Source organism: Anthonomus grandis, chromosome 5 (genome assembly GCF_022605725.1).
Source record: "Anthonomus grandis grandis chromosome 5, icAntGran1.3, whole genome shotgun sequence".
In the NCBI taxonomy this organism is placed as follows: Eukaryota; Metazoa; Arthropoda; class Insecta; order Coleoptera; family Curculionidae; genus Anthonomus; species Anthonomus grandis.
This window is the reverse complement of record NC_065550.1, coordinates 31,165,715-31,185,315: the sequence shown is the minus strand read 5'-3', so window position 1 is coordinate 31,185,315 and position 19,601 is coordinate 31,165,715. Positions and strand designations below refer to the sequence as shown.

The 19,601-nt window shown below is 30.7% G+C and overlaps 1 protein-coding gene across 2 annotated transcripts in view; it reads left to right on the top strand.

Moving 5' to 3' along the window:
* LOC126736674 (uncharacterized) overlaps window positions 1-18,160 on the top strand; it is a 55,262-nt gene extending 37,102 nt beyond the window's left edge. The window contains exons 2-5 of one of the 2 annotated variants that reach the window (XM_050441158.1): window positions 1,199-1,389; window positions 5,600-5,710; window positions 5,923-6,000; window positions 17,804-18,160. In XM_050441158.1, the coding sequence (XP_050297115.1) occupies window positions 1,235-1,389; window positions 5,600-5,710; window positions 5,923-6,000; window positions 17,804-17,849 (390 nt within the window). In that variant the 5' untranslated portion in view covers window positions 1,199-1,234 and the 3' untranslated portion in view covers window positions 17,850-18,160. Of the gene's footprint in view, window positions 1-1,198; window positions 1,390-5,599; window positions 5,711-5,922; window positions 6,005-17,803 lie in introns of both variants that reach the window. The other variant, XM_050441157.1, reaches the window with a different exon arrangement.
* Window positions 18,161-19,601: the final 1,441 nt, after the last annotated feature.

The following is a 19,601-nucleotide window of genomic DNA, read 5'->3' as shown; positions in this document are numbered from 1 at the left end:
CTATATCCTGTTTGGGTGTTTTCCAAATTTGTTACTTTTTGTAGCATGACAGTTCCATTCATTTGATCATCCGTTGTCGTGTAGTACCAGCTTTTATGGTTGCTAAAAATCTAGTTGGTGTACGAACCATTTATGATTTGGTTTAATTTAATGATAGGAATATTATGGTTTGTATCGTGAACTGGTTTAATAAACTCAAAATGTCCTGTTGATGCGTTGCTAATCAGTAACAAATGTATAGTTGCCGCATGTCCGATTTGTTTATAATTATTGGTGTTTTAATATTTATAAAGCTAAGATCTCCAAACTTATTCCATATGTTATTGTGAACATTATCATTTTGGCTTCTGATAACTTTTGGTGAGAAAGATTTCAAGCAAACTACAAGTACCTTGTCAGTAATTTCAATATACGGAATTAATTAATTAATCATTCGTTTTTCGAGAATGAACTCTGAGTTTGCTAGGATCTCATCCATGCATAACAATAGTAACTTGAGTTAGAAAGTCATTCGAGAAGTTTGGTGTTCTTTAAGAAAAGTATCATAATTAGGCTCAAGCTCTTTAGACCTAGTCTAAAACGTAAAACCAAGACGACTCATGAGCATTTCCAAGTTCTATACCCACTGATAAATCTGCTTGAAACTCTAGAAATTCATCAGGCTCCTTATGTGAACTTCTGATATATGCCAGTGCCTCAAACCCTATTTACGCCTTACAGCTTGCTCAAGGTTATGACAAATATATTTCATTAACTTTTCCTTAAGTCCTTTAATCTCTAGGTGAAGTTCTAGTGATATTACGTAATAAAATATTTCTTATTTTGGTTCTAAAAGTACTTAACCTTTAATCGTCTTTTTCTTATAAATAATTTAGGCCTTTGAATAGAGTTGAAGATTCAAAAATATTCAAGACATTCAAGAATTGACAGTGAATTATGAGTTTCTCTCTTTAGGATCATGTATACGATGCACTAATATTTTTCTTCAACAATTTTTTTTATTTCTATGTTAACTGAGATAGAATCTATATGAAGTTCTAATTTTTTTACCCGAAAGCCTTGCATCGAACAAAAAAAAGGAATAGAATCAAATTTGCTTCAAACTGAATGAGGATTTGAGAAATAATTATTGTTTTATATATAAAATGACAAAATGTTAACTTAGTTTACTGCGCATGACCAGTGATTCTTTTTCCAGACAAATCCTCCTCAAACCACTAAATCAAGAAAAACCATGTGGTGGACCGCCTTAAAATGGATCGTCTTCGGAATGGCCATGAGCATGTTGAACGACTCTTGCTGCAATGCTGCGCCTGCGCCACGTGGTGACGATATGTACAGAGAACTGATGAAGTTGGATCAGCTGTATTCCTCCATTGCCAGACCCAGGTACGTTAAGATACGCCCAGAGGGTGGGGCTTAGTATAATCTTTCTATATAATTAGCGCCCTCTGTGACTTTATGAATAAAATATGAAAACTGTTCTTTTTACATACCTTTCCGTAAGTATGAAGGCCACATACAGTGCAATAATTTAGGAAATTTCTGGAGTGGAGAGATATTTCATGCGGCGAATGTATCCCTCCATAGATACAACATTGCCGGAAACGCAATATTATTTTAGAGGTAGTAGTGCATCAAGCGAAATTTGTGGACCGCAAATATCCAATTTTTGTGCGAAAACATTCGTTATTTATTTTCGGTTAACGAGAAAAGCGGTTTTTACATTTTTTTGACGGATTGTTCCATAACACTTTAGTCTAGATGGGAATAAATAATGTGGAATGAACAGATAATAAAATGGCGTTAGGAGCAAATGTTAATTTTTTATGGTTCAATCATTTCTCATTAGTTAGATGATAATGAATGTATTCCTGAGGTTATGAACTCATTGTATTAAGAAATTTTTTAGTTTCAAACATAAAATTTGCAAAAATTATTTTTTGGTTGATTTTGCCCGCACTATATGCCTAATGGTAGAGGTCCTATGATGACGTCACGCGCCACCAAAGATACCATTCTAGTCCGGGCAATTTTAGAAAAACATCGTGTTAATATTAAAATTGCGATTTTTGTTCACTAATTTTATAAAATTATATTTTCTTAAATTCTTCAAAGTTCTATTATTATGTAATTCAATTAAAAAAATCCGTACAATATATTTGAGATTTTTTTATTACACAAAATTTGGCAGCGAAGACATTGTTGATTCTATAAAAGGACGGGTTGAACAACTTGAATCCAAATTAAATGATACTTACACACAGTAGACAAATAATATAATCTAATAATCTAAACATGTACGTAAGTATCACTCTGTATTATAGTAAGTTAGACTATTCTCTAAAGAGGACCTACAAAACATGTAGTTCTAGCCTTTTTCTCCTATTTAATTTACATGTACATCTAAAATGTTATTATATTATTGGAACCTTGAAGGCTTTATGGAAGCAGTTCTCAATGACATTTCTATTGAACAAATAAGCCTGAGGTAATTAGTAATATCATACACAAAGATGGTGTTCAAATAAACAGATTATTGCTTAACATAAGGGGTATAAAATCTAACATTGATAAATTATTGGTCTTTCTTCAATCATACCATCAACAGATTGTTTTGTTAACAGAATGCCATAGTTTACACCTAGCGGCATTATTTAAAATTCCTGGTTTTGCTTTGTCTTATGATAATGTTGATTTTAATGCTTTGATGGAGTTTGGGTCCAAGGATACTAAGTGTTATCTATTAAATTTTTAAAAACATACAGTAAGTCAAAACCTATTTAGGATAAGGATTACTAATTTGTTGATTATATTTATAAGTGACCGTCATTCTAAGTGTTTATTATCGATAATCGTAAATGAATATATTTCAATAAAGAATATCCATGGCAATCATGATATTACAGATCACTTGTCCATACTAATGTTTTTATGGTGAGCAAAAATCATGCTAAAAAGCGAGACGTAGCATAAATTTTCATGAATTATCAGATTTAAGTCAAAAGGCAAAATGATGGGAGCCTCAGCAATATACTGATCCAGAAGCAGTAGTGAATTTGGTCATTTGATCAGGAAATAATAAGTTAAAAAAGATCAAACCATGGATAACAAATGGCTTAATCAGTTTCCAGATATAAATTACAGAGCATAAAAATTATACAAAAAATGATTACCACAAATAAGATTGAGTAAAATATTACTAATTTTGTTAATGATGCTGAAAAAGAATAATATCAAAGTTATTGAACTAAAATTGTACTCAGATCATAAATTCTAACGACTTGACTGATAATTTTAATAGTTTTTTCATTGATGCTGGTCTAAAAATGGTTGATACGGTAGAAACGCCCTTTGTTCCATTTAAACTAAAAATTTCAGGTCAAACATCAATATGTTTACCGCCAAACGCAAAAAATGATATAATTAAATACATTGGCTCTTTGAAACATAACTACTGGTAAAAATACCTGGTAAAAATGGAGTATCATAATAAATTATAAAAACTCTTTATTTATATCTACTAGAACTGTTGGTGTATTTAACCTAATATTTCAGACAGGCAACGTACCTCACCAATTTAAGGTATTCACAGGAAGTCCCATTAATAAAACAGGAAAACTGTGTAATTTCTAATTTTGCCAACATCTTTGAGAAATCCTCTTAAAGAAAGATTATTATTTTTTTCCAAAAACCACTTTTGAGTTTACCTCTAAGGATGCTATATATGAACATGTAGGTAATATAACAGAACATCTTGATAAAAATAATAAATGCCTCGTGGTATTCCTTAACTTGTCAAAGGCATTTGATACAGTTAGCCACTGAATCTTATTGAAAGTGCTGGAAAAATATGGTATGAGAGAAAATGTTTTATTACTCCTAAAGAACTATTTATCCGATAGGGTTCAATACACCAAAATTCAAGACTCTAATTAGATTGTAAAAACTGGTATACCACAAGGTACTATACTGGGACCTACACTGTTTAATAATTGTATAAATGAGGTAAAGGTGCATACTAAATATTTCGGTTTTTAAAAAAAAAACATGGAGCACTAATACATAAGTTTTATATTGTTATCTTAGGGCAACAATTACACGTATTGTGAGAAGCATAGTTTTACCATTGTTAAATTATGTAATAATTAGATATTTATATTATTATTGTATAAGATAGTTCGATATTTTTTCCTATTTTTCCTGAACAGAATGCAGATTTCTTAAGTTAATTTTTGCAACTATGTGACACACAGTTACCCTTTTAACTAGGTGTCATTTACTGTATTCCCAATATTCATGTAATATTATATTGCCTTTACATTTTTGCCAAATTTCCCAAAAAATAGTTGGATAAATTAACCTAAAATATATGGCAAATAAATGTTTCTAATTTTTTAGACTCATCATAGGTACCTACATCTGGCTTTTAAAAATAAAATGAAACGCAATATTTATATATCGTTTTTATTTGAGGGGAAAGTTATTATGAAACTGTACATAATATTTATTACAATAGTAATCATTTTATATTTTTCCTTGATACGACACTGCCTTCCTGGCCCCGCCTACGAGGCCACAGATAATTACTTAGAATCTAGTGGGTTTGAAATTTCTAACAGAGGCGTACTGAATATTAGCGAATTTTATCATGGTAATGCCAGCTTTGCAGATGATCAAATAAGCTAGATGACAAAGAAGCTAATAGAGGAATAGAGAATTGGATCCTAGAAGTCAACATACTAAAACCTGATACTAGAGGATAGTTAATTTATAAAAAAGTGCCAAAGTTAGTCATACCTTGGACTGAAAATCGCTGGATAGCCAATCAAGGAAAGAAACATTCAAGGAAGGAAAGCCACTGCTATGATGAATGGAATACGCTGGAACCAATATGTATCATAAAAAATCAAGGAAAGAAATAACCACGGAAATGGACTACTGGAGGCATTGGGCAAATCAAGAAAGGATAGAGTTATAAATGAACGAGTTAAACAAAATATAGGGGTTTCACATGACATAGTAGATGATGTAAACAATTAAAGTGATGGATACCCTAGAAAAGACGAAAACAAGGAAGACCAAGAAAAAGCTGGATAAATAGGGAGATCAGGTTGAGGGAGCTGGGGGATGACCTTTGGCAGGACCGAGATGAGTGGAGACTAGAAATCGGAAGACTTAGAAGAACCGAGAATGTAAAACGAAATTTATATATCATTAAATATTTTCAAGTTTGTATTAATTATTTATGAAAAAAAACCTAAAATGTTTACATACGTTTATATTATATAAAATAATAATCCTCAAGCTAATGAAAATAAGACAAACATACATCCTGATATTTTTATTAATAATAAATAAATTGACATTTTGTCAATATCTAATTATTAATATAAAAAATAAATTAAATGCATGAAGAGCACGTCACTGTACACTTTGTATACGCCTATCACCACACTGTTCGTTGACCGCAAGCCAATCGGCATGAGCTGGAGACGGGGCCACCATAGGCGTGCACCCTAATACCCGAATTTTTATCAATATTTTTTTTAATGTTGTTTTTGGTTCACATTGCTAATTTAACCCTGTATCAAGGTAGCCTGCGCAGCCTACCAATGTCATCAGAAGTGGGACAAAAGGTGCAGAGGGCACTAAATATGCTCAGACTTCAGGAGTTGGATAACCTGTATTCGCCCAGGTCGAGACCTAGGTGAGCAGAGACGATTATTTTATTTTTATGTATTTGTTTGTGTGTTTATGTTGTTTTGTAAAGTCTTTAAAGCTCTGCGTCACCTAGGTCGGTAGTGGGTCTAAAAAAAAATATATATAGAAAAAAGCCCCTGCGTCGCCTGGTGTGTTCGTGACGCAGGGTTTTACTTTACTGCCAACTACATTAATTGGTGATCTTTGGCTTGTTTGTAGATTTGGTAAACGTGGAGAAGGCAACGAGATACCGATTAGGGCCAGCAACATCGCGGAGGAGTACGATAATAACCAAATGCAAGTAAGATATGATTGATTTTTTTTTGGGTCAAGTGTTATTGGTAGTGTGGCAAACTGAATTTGATATTTGTTTTTTCGTTTACAATTTAAGAGTTTTTCTTAATTAAAATAAAGTTTTGAATTTCGCTTTTAGCTGACTAAATCTAATACTGCAACGATCGTTACCGTATAAAGCGAGATTATGAGGGTTTATTACAATTCCGCCGGGGAGTTTTCAAGAGGGCTATTCACTATTATTGCCTACTTTAAAAATGATCTTACCGTCCTTAATTTATTCAAAAAAAGGACATTTGAAAAGTTTCAATTTTAAAGATCGCTAAGGGGTGTATTAAATAACTTTTAGGGGTTTCAAATTTTAACACTACTGCAGAAGTGCCAGTTCCTTCACCTTCCTTTTTTTCCTCTCGAATTTTCTTTCTAAAAATTCCATTTTTAACATTTTTTTTTCAATTTTCAAGTATAATTTCCTCCAAGTATAATATTTCATAATATATAATTTAAAACATGTTTAAAAAAAAATCTGAAATAGGTATCCAATAGTATTTTATTAGAGGAATATACGTTCCAATTTTCAGGTCTCTTGCAGTCTTAGGGTCAGAAATACAACCATTTTCTTCCTAGAAAATTATTTGTTTTATTTTTCATGGGAAATTTCACGAATTTTGAAAATTTTTAAAATAGGTAATCAATAATTTTAATAAAGGAACTTATACGTTCGAATTTTTAAGTAGTATATATTTAGCACAAGTACGTATCTCTCTTTCAAATGTTTTATTGGCTTGGAATTTAGGATATATTTATTTTATCTATATCTGTGATTTTCGGTTTTCTAGGCAGTATTATACATTAATCCACTTAGTAGTGATTTTAAGATTTTGTCTACTCGTGACAATAAATTAATTACCTCAATAGGGATATTTAGTGTACCTAGCTGTAACAAGTTTCTATTTTTTCATGTTTCACCTGTAGCACATTAAATTAGTTAAATATTTCCTTGTCGTCTTTGATACAAGGACAAATTTATAAGATATTGATTTTAAAGAATCACTAATGGACTAGTTATTAAACAAATGTATAAAACAGTTTTTAATTATAAAAATTACGTCACAACTAACATCTATGTACTAAGTAAGTCTTTTGATTGTATGTCCTATGATCTGCTAATTATTAAACAAAGTCAAAAGTTATCACTTTAATAGTAACATTATAAAAATATTACAGTCATATATAAGTGACCATTCACAAATAATTTCGATTAAAGGAGATGTATCTTCTGCTAGATCAGTTCTTTATGGAGTAACTCAAGAGTCCACTACTATTCTTAATAGATGTTAATGATCTCCCAGTTATCAACCAGATAGGCACATAATCTTTATTTGCAGATGACACCTCTGTACATTTGAGGATACTGTGGACAGAGCATGTAATGAACAAATGAGCAATGGTTCCAACAAAATAGCCTTGTTCTTAATCAAGATAAGATTAACAGTACAATATTCTCCCTAAATAAATAAATACATATTTTTATCCATTATTTGCTTGGAGGTTATTAAACATATATCTCAGCAATGATTTTTGAGATAGTACAAAAATTGTTTTTTACTAATTTCGCCAGTGGTTTTTAATGATTTATCAACGTTTAGTTATAAAGAGATTACTTGCCTGGACATTCAAGATTATTTATATCACTAGTGATTTTAAAGTTTCATCAACAAATAAAATATTAATCAGAACAGTGATTTCGAAACCTCAATAGGTAAAACTATAACCTAAACTGAATTTTTTTGTTCGAAACAATGTGCTGTAGGTATAGTTTTTTAGTACAGGCTCAGGTATATAATACATATATACTTATACGAGAAGAGTTTTTAACTAGACAAGAGTCGGATTAGTACCGTCCTAAGTTAATTAAAAGAAAAAATACCGTTTTAATCCGAGTTGGTGTAAACTCCTTAAAGAACCGATAAACGTAACTTCTCCTCTTAAATCTCCACATTAGAGTTCGGGAATTATTTGTCTGTTGAGTTTCGGCTTATCTGTCACGCCGCACGCTCTCTTACAATAATTAAATTCTTGTCGGCAGACTCGGGTTCAATAGAACAATTTCACTTAATTTTCATTAGTTTTTTTTGTGTGTACAACAGTTGAGGTTTACTCGCTTAATTTTGTTCATAAAATAATCGAACGAGGCTTTAAAGTCATTGGTATAAGGCCTAAAATGTCTCATGTAAATGTTTTGAGCTTATGAAGATCCTCAATCTGTGCTTAGAGTGAAGAAATTATTATTGGAAAAAAAATCTTCGCAAAAAAAATTGTTATTTCTAGGGAGAAAATGCACGTATCTCACAACAAATAAATTGAAATCATTGGACATCTATTTCAGTAATGTCCTATTTCCCCGATGAAAACTTGAATTAGGAACGAAAAAATGAATAAAAAACCGCTTAAGAATGCTTAAATGGATATTGTATGGTACTATGGAATGTCACAATCCAGTCTGGTGTAATTTTTAGAAGTAACTTGTTGAAGGATTTTAGAATTAGACTTTGAAATAATATTAGGGTTACTGAATCTTATTTATTCACCAAATGCAGAAGGGCCTACAAGTACTTTCCCACGTATAAACAGCCACACGAATCATACTGGATCCTGCAAATATCATTTCTTGACAATGTATAAATTTTGTCGAGATTATACATTATCAAAATTGATTATTTCGAAAGGTGTAGGTCCGGTGATCTAGGTGGCCATACAATAGGACCTCTTCTTCCAATCGACTGGTTAGGATATGATCGTCGAACGATTTGAATTTCCTGGTATAAATATCGGGCCACCCCAATGTATACCTTAAAAATATCGCTAGGATTTACCGTTCTCGAGATATTTGGACTTAAAACTTGCAATGCGCTCAAAAAAAAACTGAATATTTTTCTACTTTAAGTTGAAAAAAAAAATAAGTAGGCTGTGTTTAACAAAAGAATGAAAACAAACACAGTCACTGTCACGATTTATGTTTTTTTAGTTGCTGTGGCGCGTTATAGCTCACACGATTAGTTACTTTATTACTAGTAGTACCCTTTATTGCGTTATTTTTGTTAGTTATTAATAGTTCTATTATTAATTGTTACTTGTTGCGTTAGTGTTAGTTCCAGTAGTCTTTATTTATCCCTTTAGGTTAAGATGCCTAAGCATCAATATTTTTCTAATTCGGAAATGCGAGATATGGTTTGTGTTTATGCCCAAGCAAATTACAGCGGTCTAAGCTTGTTGACGTTATGCGCAATTGTATCGAAACAGATTTTAAACTCTTTAAAAACGTTTACCAGAGACTTGGGGAAACGGGTTCATTCAGGCCAAAGCGAGATGTTGGGCGTCCTAATAGACGTAATGTGGATCAAGAAGAAGAAATGTTAGTCCAGGTTACTGAAGATCCAGAAATAAGTGTAAGGCGTATGTCGGCAAGAACTGGAATTAGTAAGTCCTCAATTTTAAGAATTTTTCATAGTGAGCGTCTTTATCCATACCATTTTATGCCAGTACAAAATCTTTTGGAGACAGATATTCCAGCGAGATTAGACTTCGAGATTAGACTTCGCTATATCCAGGAACAACAAAATCAAGATCCCCTATTTATTAATAAAATATGTTTACGGATGAAGCGACTTTTACCCGACGGAGAATTTTTAATTTTAGAAACAAACATTCATGGGATATTGCAAATCCAAACCTCATTACTGAAAGACTTTAAAGTTAATATTTGGTGTGGTGTTATAGACAATTTTTTTTTAGGACCTTACGAGTTACCTCCAAATCTAAACGGTGAATTATATTTAAACTTTTTAGAAACAAAAGTTATTGATTATTTAGAAAATTTTCCATTAAATCTGCGCCAAGATATGATTTTTATGCAAGTTGGCGCTCATGCGCATTTTGCTAGATCCGTGAGAGAATATCTTAATGCTAATTTCAACTGGATAGGACGTGGAAGTCAAAGACCTTGGCCCGCAGGAAGTCCTGATTTCAACCCATTGGATTTTTGCCTATGGAGATACATGAAATCCATTGTTAACGAAAATCAAATAAATACAAGGGAACGGTTATTTGAAAAAATTCAAGCCGCTGCTGAGTCATTTCGAAATGAGCAATTATTTTTTAAGGTTCTGCGGTCTTTTAATAAAAGAATTTTAAAATGTCACTAGACAAATAGACACAAAAAGAGACCATGTGAAACATTTACTGGCAAATATTAATAATTTTTATTTTTAAGTAATTATTTAGGTTTTATATTTTTATTTATCAATCATTTAAAATGTAATATAGCAATTTAAATAGTTTAAAATATGGTTTTCATGGATGTCTTTAAAATCTTTAAATGTAAATATCTAGAAAAAGAGTAATCCTAGAGACATTTTTAAGGTATACCTTTTGTAAGCAAAAATGCTTGCAGAATGCATATTTAAAATAAAGAATAAAATTATACACGTCGTAAAAAAGCTATGGAGTTCAAAAAACCACTAAAATGTGGCTGGGGGCTCCCTCTATGAGATAATTAAAAAAAACCTAATAAAATTAGATTTGCCAAATTTAGTTAAAAACAAAAAACAACTGCTAAAGTTATAGACAAAATTCAAAAAAAAAACTTAATGTTTATCACCCTGTATCTTGGTTGCATTTCATTTTCGGACTAGGAAAATTTAACCTAACCTCATTATTTTTATGAGAGGAATCTGCTATTAAAATATTAACCATTATTAATGGGACACCCTGTATAAAATTATTATCTGACAGTGATTACTAAAGTAAAATATTTTAGCCTAATATGTTGGGTCTAAAAACTGTTTTACATTATTTTTTTATAGATTTTTTGCATTGTTTTAAAAATTTCTTTTATAACATAAGTACTTACATCAGTTTTTTTCAAGTAGTGGTATTAAAATTTTCTATTATTAATTTAGAAAAAAAAAGTATTTTAATTTCTCATACTTTTTTAAATGAAAATTAAACAAAAAGATGTCTATAGCAGATATGTGTGTCAAAAAGGCAAATATATCTAATATATTTGTTTTTCTATAGAATATTGTTATATGAACTTCATAATGCTGACTATTTATATATATGTATTATTTATAGGGAAATTTTTAAATGAGCATCAAATATTATGGATGTTCAACAAAATGCGGTAACTATTTTAACTAACGTGGCAACTTTTATATTTCTGTATATCAAATAAATTTATCGGTGAACTTAAGGCATCCGCCCATCAAAATCCAAACCTGCTTTGGTAATTCAGTGATGTTTTTAATTTATTGAAGTCTTAATAATTTGTTTAATGTTCACTCTTTTTTGTTTTGTGGTTCAAATACTGTTTTAAAAATGGCATTTTTTGTTCTTTTTGTTTTATAAATAGAAGACAATAAAGTATATTTGTGATGCCTATTTTTGCTTTTATTTTATGCTCACTAGCTTTTGTCATATTATAAAGTATAAAGTTCAAACAGTTTTTAGAAGCCTTATTATTTAAATAGCTGTCCAGATTAGTATAAAACAGTTGACAATATTAACTTTATTAGATGCTCAATAAGTATTTTTGTTGCTCCACCCAGTTTTTAAATGTGCTAAAAAGTATAAAAACTGATGTTCGATTAAATACTACCCTTATTTATATTACTGTTGCATTTTTTATTTTATATTTTAGTTGCTTTCCTATTTAAAGTTAAATGTAAAAATGTTAAATTTTTGAACAACTTAAAATCAAGAATACATATTTGCTCAAAATTAAACAGGGATTAAAAATATAAAATTTATTTCTGAAAAACGCCTTGACGTACTATATTTTTATTAAAAAATATTTACGATAAACCCCTTATGGACGCCACTGGTAAAAATTAAATTTTTCTTGTATAAAATATAAAGATTTTTTCTTATTTTTTATTGGAAAATCGCCTTATAAAACTTTATACTCGTTTTTTAAACTGATATATGGGGCTGAAAAAAGTTAGGGGTTCTAAAAAGTAAAAACTAACGCAACGGGAGCTTTCTACTGAAAACACGAAAACTGTATACGAAATTTTATTTTATTTTTTAAAGACTCGTATGTTTTAAACTTCCTGTCAGTGTGTCAATTGGTTCAAGACTTTTGAGAAAAAAACGATAAATCAAATAATACTTTGACACCCGGTATTTCAGTTACTATTAAATTTAGGATAAGGCAAGTTGACCTCAATCACATTATTTTAACGTAAGGAACCTTACGCCTTCTATAATATGCCACAATTTAAGCTTATCAACAATTATAAAAAAATCTAAATTTAAAATTCAATGTCTTGTTGATGGTAACTATGTTTGTTTAGAAGCTCGTTCTATTAAACGTATGTTGTAAACGTTTTTAAATAGTATGCAATATACTATACTTAAAGGTTTAACTGTTAATAAACCGTCTTGTTAACCGTGAATAATATAAACATAATATTAAATAGCTCAACGTATATGACGCATACATTTTATCCGAAATTTATCGTTGAAGTTCAACCAAAAGTACAAGTTTATCGTGTGTTGCTTGGGCGAATAATAATTAAAAAAATATGAATGAACCTATGAAATGCATTTTCATAATCAATGTTCAACAATTTCCAACTAACCCTTAAAATCACTGCTGAGATAAATATATAAGTCCATAAAGGTAAAAAAAACTAATAAAACAGACGTATAAACGATTAAAAAAATATTAGTGTGTTGTTCCGATCGATTAAACTCAGATTGGCTCGGTTTCTCTTCGATTACAGTAATAACAATGATTTTTATGCGAAAAAGTGAAGGATAGCGAATAATCCATAGTTAAATCGGACCGCTACTTCAAATAGCGAAATATTGACATGCATTTAAAGTAAACAGATTGTGGACGGTAAACATGGAAAATAAACAATGTGGAAATAAAAATTCGGAACAAAATAATTCCCGGACACGTGTTAGGTAATTAAGCTATGAAAAAAAAAGGTAAACTTATTGTTGATTATTTAATTTCCTGTTTTATTAACTGCAAGATGTAAATAATATTGTTTTTTTTTAGATACATTGAACCTTGAAAATCACCGAAGAATTAAAATAATGAGGAGAATATGTTATTATAGTAGTATTTCCTTAGTATTTATTTTCTTTACTGATAGGACAGATTACTTTAAAATCATAGTAATAATAATATTTTTACAGTTGAATACAATGAGCCTTTGAAATCACTGCTCAAATAACTGTTTTCATAATTTATGGGTCGATGAGTTTTTAAGGATCAATCTAGACAAAGTTTCGAGAAACCGACCAAAAAAGAACAAAAAATCTAAATTTCGCCTTTACTGCTTTCACCCATGCTCATAGATATCATAATACTTATTGCATTATTGAAAGTAAAACCACAAAAGTGCATTAACCTTGACAATAATCTGCGAGTACCGAAGGAATTTATTTAAACATTCTGATCCGTTGATATTGAATAAAATGTATCGCTATGGGGGCGTGCTTTACATATTGTAATGACTGGCAGGGTGAAACAATAAATAATTTGCATAAATGACGATCGCACATTGTTTGATTTTGATTTTATAGATCGTAACGTGGCATATGATGCGGCAGTAAATTGGTGGTGAAAATGTATGTTAAATATACCTGATAATGTGTTGAAAAATATCAGTTTAGTCTGTTGTTCAGGCGTTATCAGGTCGTAAAGTTCAGTTGGAGAAGTGCAGACTTAGATCCAAAAGGGAGGAGCGCTCACTAACTGAGCGCTTTATCAACCCTCAAGGTTATCAAACAAAATCAAATTTCATATTCATAACCTATGATGTGAGAATTTGGAATAACTGGATATAACTGAGACTTATATCTCTAATTAGGTTGAATTACAGTTTCCTTCAACGATATTCTTTGATCTGGCCGACATAGTCCGGAGGTTTAAGGAGGACTTTTTGCAATAATTTGATAAATTAAATGTCCCACTTGTAAAAATCCATACCGGACTAATATTCAGCTTTAAATCCTTATGGTCTACTTTCTTATGTATATATGTTTATTTATGTATCATGATCTTTATTTGATTCTTACTGTTTTGTTAGAAATAGGTAGATGCTACTACTAGATAAAAAAAATAAATTCTATGATCAACAATATAAGACTGTAATAATTCTTAATCAATACAAGGGTCAGGTGTTAAATAAATAACCGGTTAAACTTGTTGCAATCGATCATTGTCCAAATACGCCGTCATCATCATCGTCAGATTTATTAAATTCCCCGGAGTCCGAAGAACAAACGAAAATACCGCAATTGAATTTTCGTTTTGGCGCCCACTGTTTGAAAGAAAGAAAAACATTATAAGGTTGAACAAATACGGCCGCCGTTTGATTAAAGTCGGCTTGAATGTGTGTTACTAGGAAGACATTTTGGATAAAATCTTGCACGAAACAACCCGGTCGATCTTGGGGTGTTTTTACTTTTAAAAACTACTTAGGAAGCTACTTTTGAAGGTTTACCTACCCATTTATTGGTCGATCAACTGTCATCTGTCAATATCATGTGTCACTTAACGTCATTTGTCAATTGCAACGCCAATACAACAGCTGTCAACGTTATCTGTCAACACACGTTCCAGTCAACGTCATTTGTCATTTGCATCATCTGTTGTCATACTTTTCAAATGCCAGGTAGAAATTTTTAGGGAAAAAATAGTTTAACCATAGTTTTTCTCAAATATTCATGTAATTATTGCGAATTTTTGATTAAATCAATTTAATTTTCCGAAGTTTTCAGTCGATTCTTCTCTTTGGATTAAAGTTTCTAATTGGCTGATTAGCTTCAGGTGTCAACGTCATTTGTCAACACATGTTTCAGTCAACGTCTCAATTGTAACGCCATCTGTACCTCCGTTGTCATATTTTCCAAATGTGAATTTGGAATTTTTAGAAAAAAAAAAAATTAACCATAGTCATGATTTAAAATATTATTATTTTAGCTGCCAATGTTGGCCTGATGTTATTAATGACTAAATGCAACGTTCACAGAACATTAAAGTCTAACGTCAGCTGTCGAAGTGCTTTTATTTACAACGTTATTATTTCCTCGAATTTTATAGTAAATAAATGGAAAAGTTAATTTTTTCTATCGTAGAACAAATTTTCTATTAAACAAGTTAAATTTTAAGTCGTTTCTATTCTCTCTATCAATAGACTCACACTGTACGCATTTCTCATTTGTTGATCAACTTTTACAAGCTATATTAACGTCATCTGTCAACACACGTTTCAGTCAACGTCATTTGTCAATTGTAACGCCATCTGTGTCTGCGTTGACATATTTTCCAAATGTTAGCTTCGAAGTTTTAGCATTAACAGAACGTTGAAATCTAAGGTCAGCTGTCGCAGCCCAGAGAAAAACTTATAAATTGAATGGCGTCGGTGGCCTAGTCCTTAATGTCAAATTTACTTTTTTTTATTGAATTTTGACATAGATATTTAGAAAATAAATAGGAAAATCAATTTTTTTAGGATTTTTAAGTTGTATTTACTCGCTTTATCAATAGACTCATATTGTATGCATTAACATTTCTAATTAGTTGATCAAATCTAGCTGTCAATGTCATCTGTCAACAATCGTATCAGTCAAATCATTTGTCAATTGTAACGCCATCTGTGGATCTGTATGTCAGGTTCGAATTTTTAAATAAAAAAGTTTATTATTTCATAAGATAACATTAATTCTTAACTTGAATTAATTACATTTTCAAGGGTTCTTAGTTGTGTCTATTCTCTTTATTATCAAATTTTACCCAAGCAGCAATGTTCGACGTTCAAGAAAGATCGATTGATAACGTAGAGGTTGCTGTACCATGTACCAAAAATCAACGTTAAGTAGAGATTACAAAAGCAACATGATGATCAACCTAAGTACTCGGAGGTTTCTAGAACGTTAAATAAAGGTTGCTTGCAGACTTTTAACAAGAGAGCTTGGTCTCCAACGTTAGAGTCCAATTTGATTTCTTGAATTTTAACGTAAATAATAAAAAAATAATTGGAAAAGTTCATTATTTTATGAGGTAAATCAATGATTAAAGGGTTCTTAGTTGTGTCTATTTTCTTTATCATATTTTATGCATTAAAATGTTGAACTTGTTGTTTAACTTCAGCTGTCAGCGTCATTTGTCAATTGCAACGCCATCTGTGGCTATGTTGTCATATTTTCCAAATGTTAGGTTGGAATTTTTAACGTTGAAGTCAGCTGACGCAGCCTAAAGGAAGATTTATAAACTAAACGACGTGGAGGGCTTGGTCTCCAACGTTAGAGTCCAATTTGATTTCTTGAATTTTAACGTAAATAATAAAAAAATAATTGGAAAAGTTCATTATTTTATGAGGTAAATCAATGATTAAAGGGTTCTTAGTTGTGTCTATTTTCTTTATCATATTTTATGTATTAAAATGTTGAACTTGTTGTTTAACTTCAGCTGTCAACGTCATTTGTCAATTGCAACGCCATCTGTGGCTATGTTGTCATATTTTCCAAATGTTAGGTTGGAATTTTCAGCGTTGAAGTCAACTGTCGCAGTTCAAAGATAGATTTATAAACTTGATGCCTTTGGTACTTTGGTGTCCAATGTAGAATTTAAATTTTTTACATAGATGTAGAGAAAATAAATGGAGTTAATTATATCTGGTAGAATTAACTTCTGATTGAATTTATGTAATTAATTAATTTTTGTGTTTATTAATGTTGTTATTTACTAATAGACTTATATTTTATGCATTAGCATTACTACAACTTCATCTGTCAACACACGTGCCAGTTATTTGTTTAATATCAATGCCATCTGTCAATCTCTTATCATATTTTCCAAATGTTAGGTCAGAATTTTTAGCATTAGTAGAACGTTGAAGTCGAACGTCTAGTCCTTATACTAGTTGTTTACAATTTTACATAAATATTGAGAAAATAAATGGAAAACTTGATTATTTCCTGCTGTAAAACGAATTTTTTCTCGTTGACGGCGTAATACATTAAACCCAAAAGAAAGGGTGCGAAAACATTTAAAATAAACTAAAAAAAAAAAAATAACGACGTAAATAATTAAAATTCCATTCACATCCCTTAAAAGAATGGCGTCCACTAATTGACTTTAATGGATCGGTGTCAAAGAGGGAATGGAAAACAACCCTTTTAAACTCTCCGCCTCGGAGGCCCGTATTCTTTTTAATTTTTACTTCTGTAATTGAAAACAATTAAATTTATGAGTAAGGAACTTTTAGCCCTCTTAAAACGCCAACGTTTTTTTGTCTGGGTCCTTGACAAATAACGTCCTTTGACCGAATATAAATAAAACGGTTGAAGACTGTTGTTCCTTTATAAAAAACTTGACACTGATGTTTTAGATGTTTTATAAACTTGCCAGCGCTTTATTCGCTTCTCTCATTTGTTACCGAACTTCAAGATCAAATGTATGACAACTGACGTAAAGAACTTTGACGCAGAATACACTAATTTTTAACGTTCAATGATAAACGTCAACTTACGTTTGTCGAACGTTAAAACTGAACGGCGAACAGGGTGCTTCATAATTCAAAAGATATTTACCACTAAATAATAATATTCATGTCTTAATTTAAACAAATAAGCACCTAATGTCGTGAAAGTGCACTGATCTAATGTAAAAAGACTTAAATTGTTCACGGTTGACGGAGCTTGCGATTCGCTTTGTTCCCACCGTTTTATTATTTTCATTTTTTTATAAATATATTGTCTTATAATTTTTCTCCTTTTACAGTACAGGACCCAAGAGGATGCCGACATACAAGACTGGCTACCACTAAGGAGATGAGATATTTTCCCATAAATTGTGCTTCAATCCCTCTATAAATTATTATTATATCCTTCCATATATTCTGTATTATTTATTATTATTAGACTATCGCCCAATATAGTTTTCAGTAATTTTTGTTTACAGCTGCTTCATTACTTAAGATACACCCTCTATAGGTAATGTCTTGTCTAATACATGTAATAGCTCTCCTATAGTTAGAATAATGATTATTGTTAAATAATCTGCTATGTACTACTTCCATACATATTATATATTTTATCTTATAATATAAATAAATAAATAAATGCATATTTGTGGCTACATGAGGTTTTTTATTTTCTTTAGGAGCTATCCCATGCGGCTGGTGACTTTTTTGTCTAATGCTCTCGTACTATTTAAAAAAAAGCATTTTTGAACCGCAGGAACTAAATGAATGACAGTAACAGTAGTTTTCGGATTTTTACCAACAGAGGAGAAAAACGTCAATAAAAATATAAAAGTTTTAGGACCACTGAAAAAATATAAGAAAGCAATCAGCGATTATCGAAATGTTTGCTTTTGTATTGTTATCAAATAAAGAAGTTTAAAAAAAAAATCATTTTGAGGATCACAGATAAAAAAAATATTTTTACGGCTGTTTTGGCAGTTTTATTGACATGAGAGAAAAACATAACAAGAACATCCACTGGTTGTCAAACTGTCAATTTTTTTTTGTATTTTCATGAATACTTTAAGTGAGCCGTTTAGCGGGAAAGTAGTCTAACTCCCTTAAAGTAGAAATTTAGAAAATTGATATTTTGCATCTGGATGAATTAAAAAATCACAGTAACATATTCTTTACTTTTTTGTACATATTTATAATAACCCTGTACTAAAATTTCATATGGTAAACATTTTTACTGATTTCACCCATTAATTACATTTTTGCCGCCCAATGTCATTCTTCCAGTAAGTTTTTTTCAAAAATATAGCGGAAAAGTGGTATAACTTGGAGAGTTATATAACTTTTCCTCGTAAAAGTTAACCAAATTTCACAAAACTGATGAACCAAAGAAAAATAATAGCTGTAGTATGTTTACTATGATATCTATTACTGATGAAAGTGTTCAAAAAATATAGAGCTTGAAGAGCAAAACATTACTACTACTTATCTTACATACTAAATTTACAGTAAGGCGAGTAAGAACAAGTTATTAAACAAATTAATCTTCATCAGAATCGGATAATGGACCACTGTCAACAGCATCTTCTTTTGTCAGTAAGTCCAGGAAGAACTGATGCTGAATCGGGGGAATCCACTGAAGAAGTTCTATCTATATCTATAAGTTAATTCTGTACTTAATATTCATTTTTCTTTTGCTCAATCAGATCTATGGACATTTTAAACTAATTTGCCATAAAAATCCTCCTTTCTCCCGTCTTAACAAACAATACCGTCAAATGGGGTTAAGTGAATCAAAATAAGTGGTTTTTTTCGTTTTTCTGCCAAAGTATTAAATTAAAAAATATGTAAAAAATATTGTAGATTCTGGTAAACGTCTTAAAAGATTTTGTTAAAACTTGTAAGCATTTAAGCATGGGAAGTCCTCCATTTTTTTTGATAAAGTCTGATTCACTTTACCCTCCGGTTTGGGGTAAAGTGAATCATGTATTAGAAGTGCTGTAAAATTCACTTTAAACATAATGTGGGTAAAAGGAATCAACAAAAAATAAAAAAAGAAGATTTAAACGGAAAAAAACACTTAAAAAAAAAACAAATTCT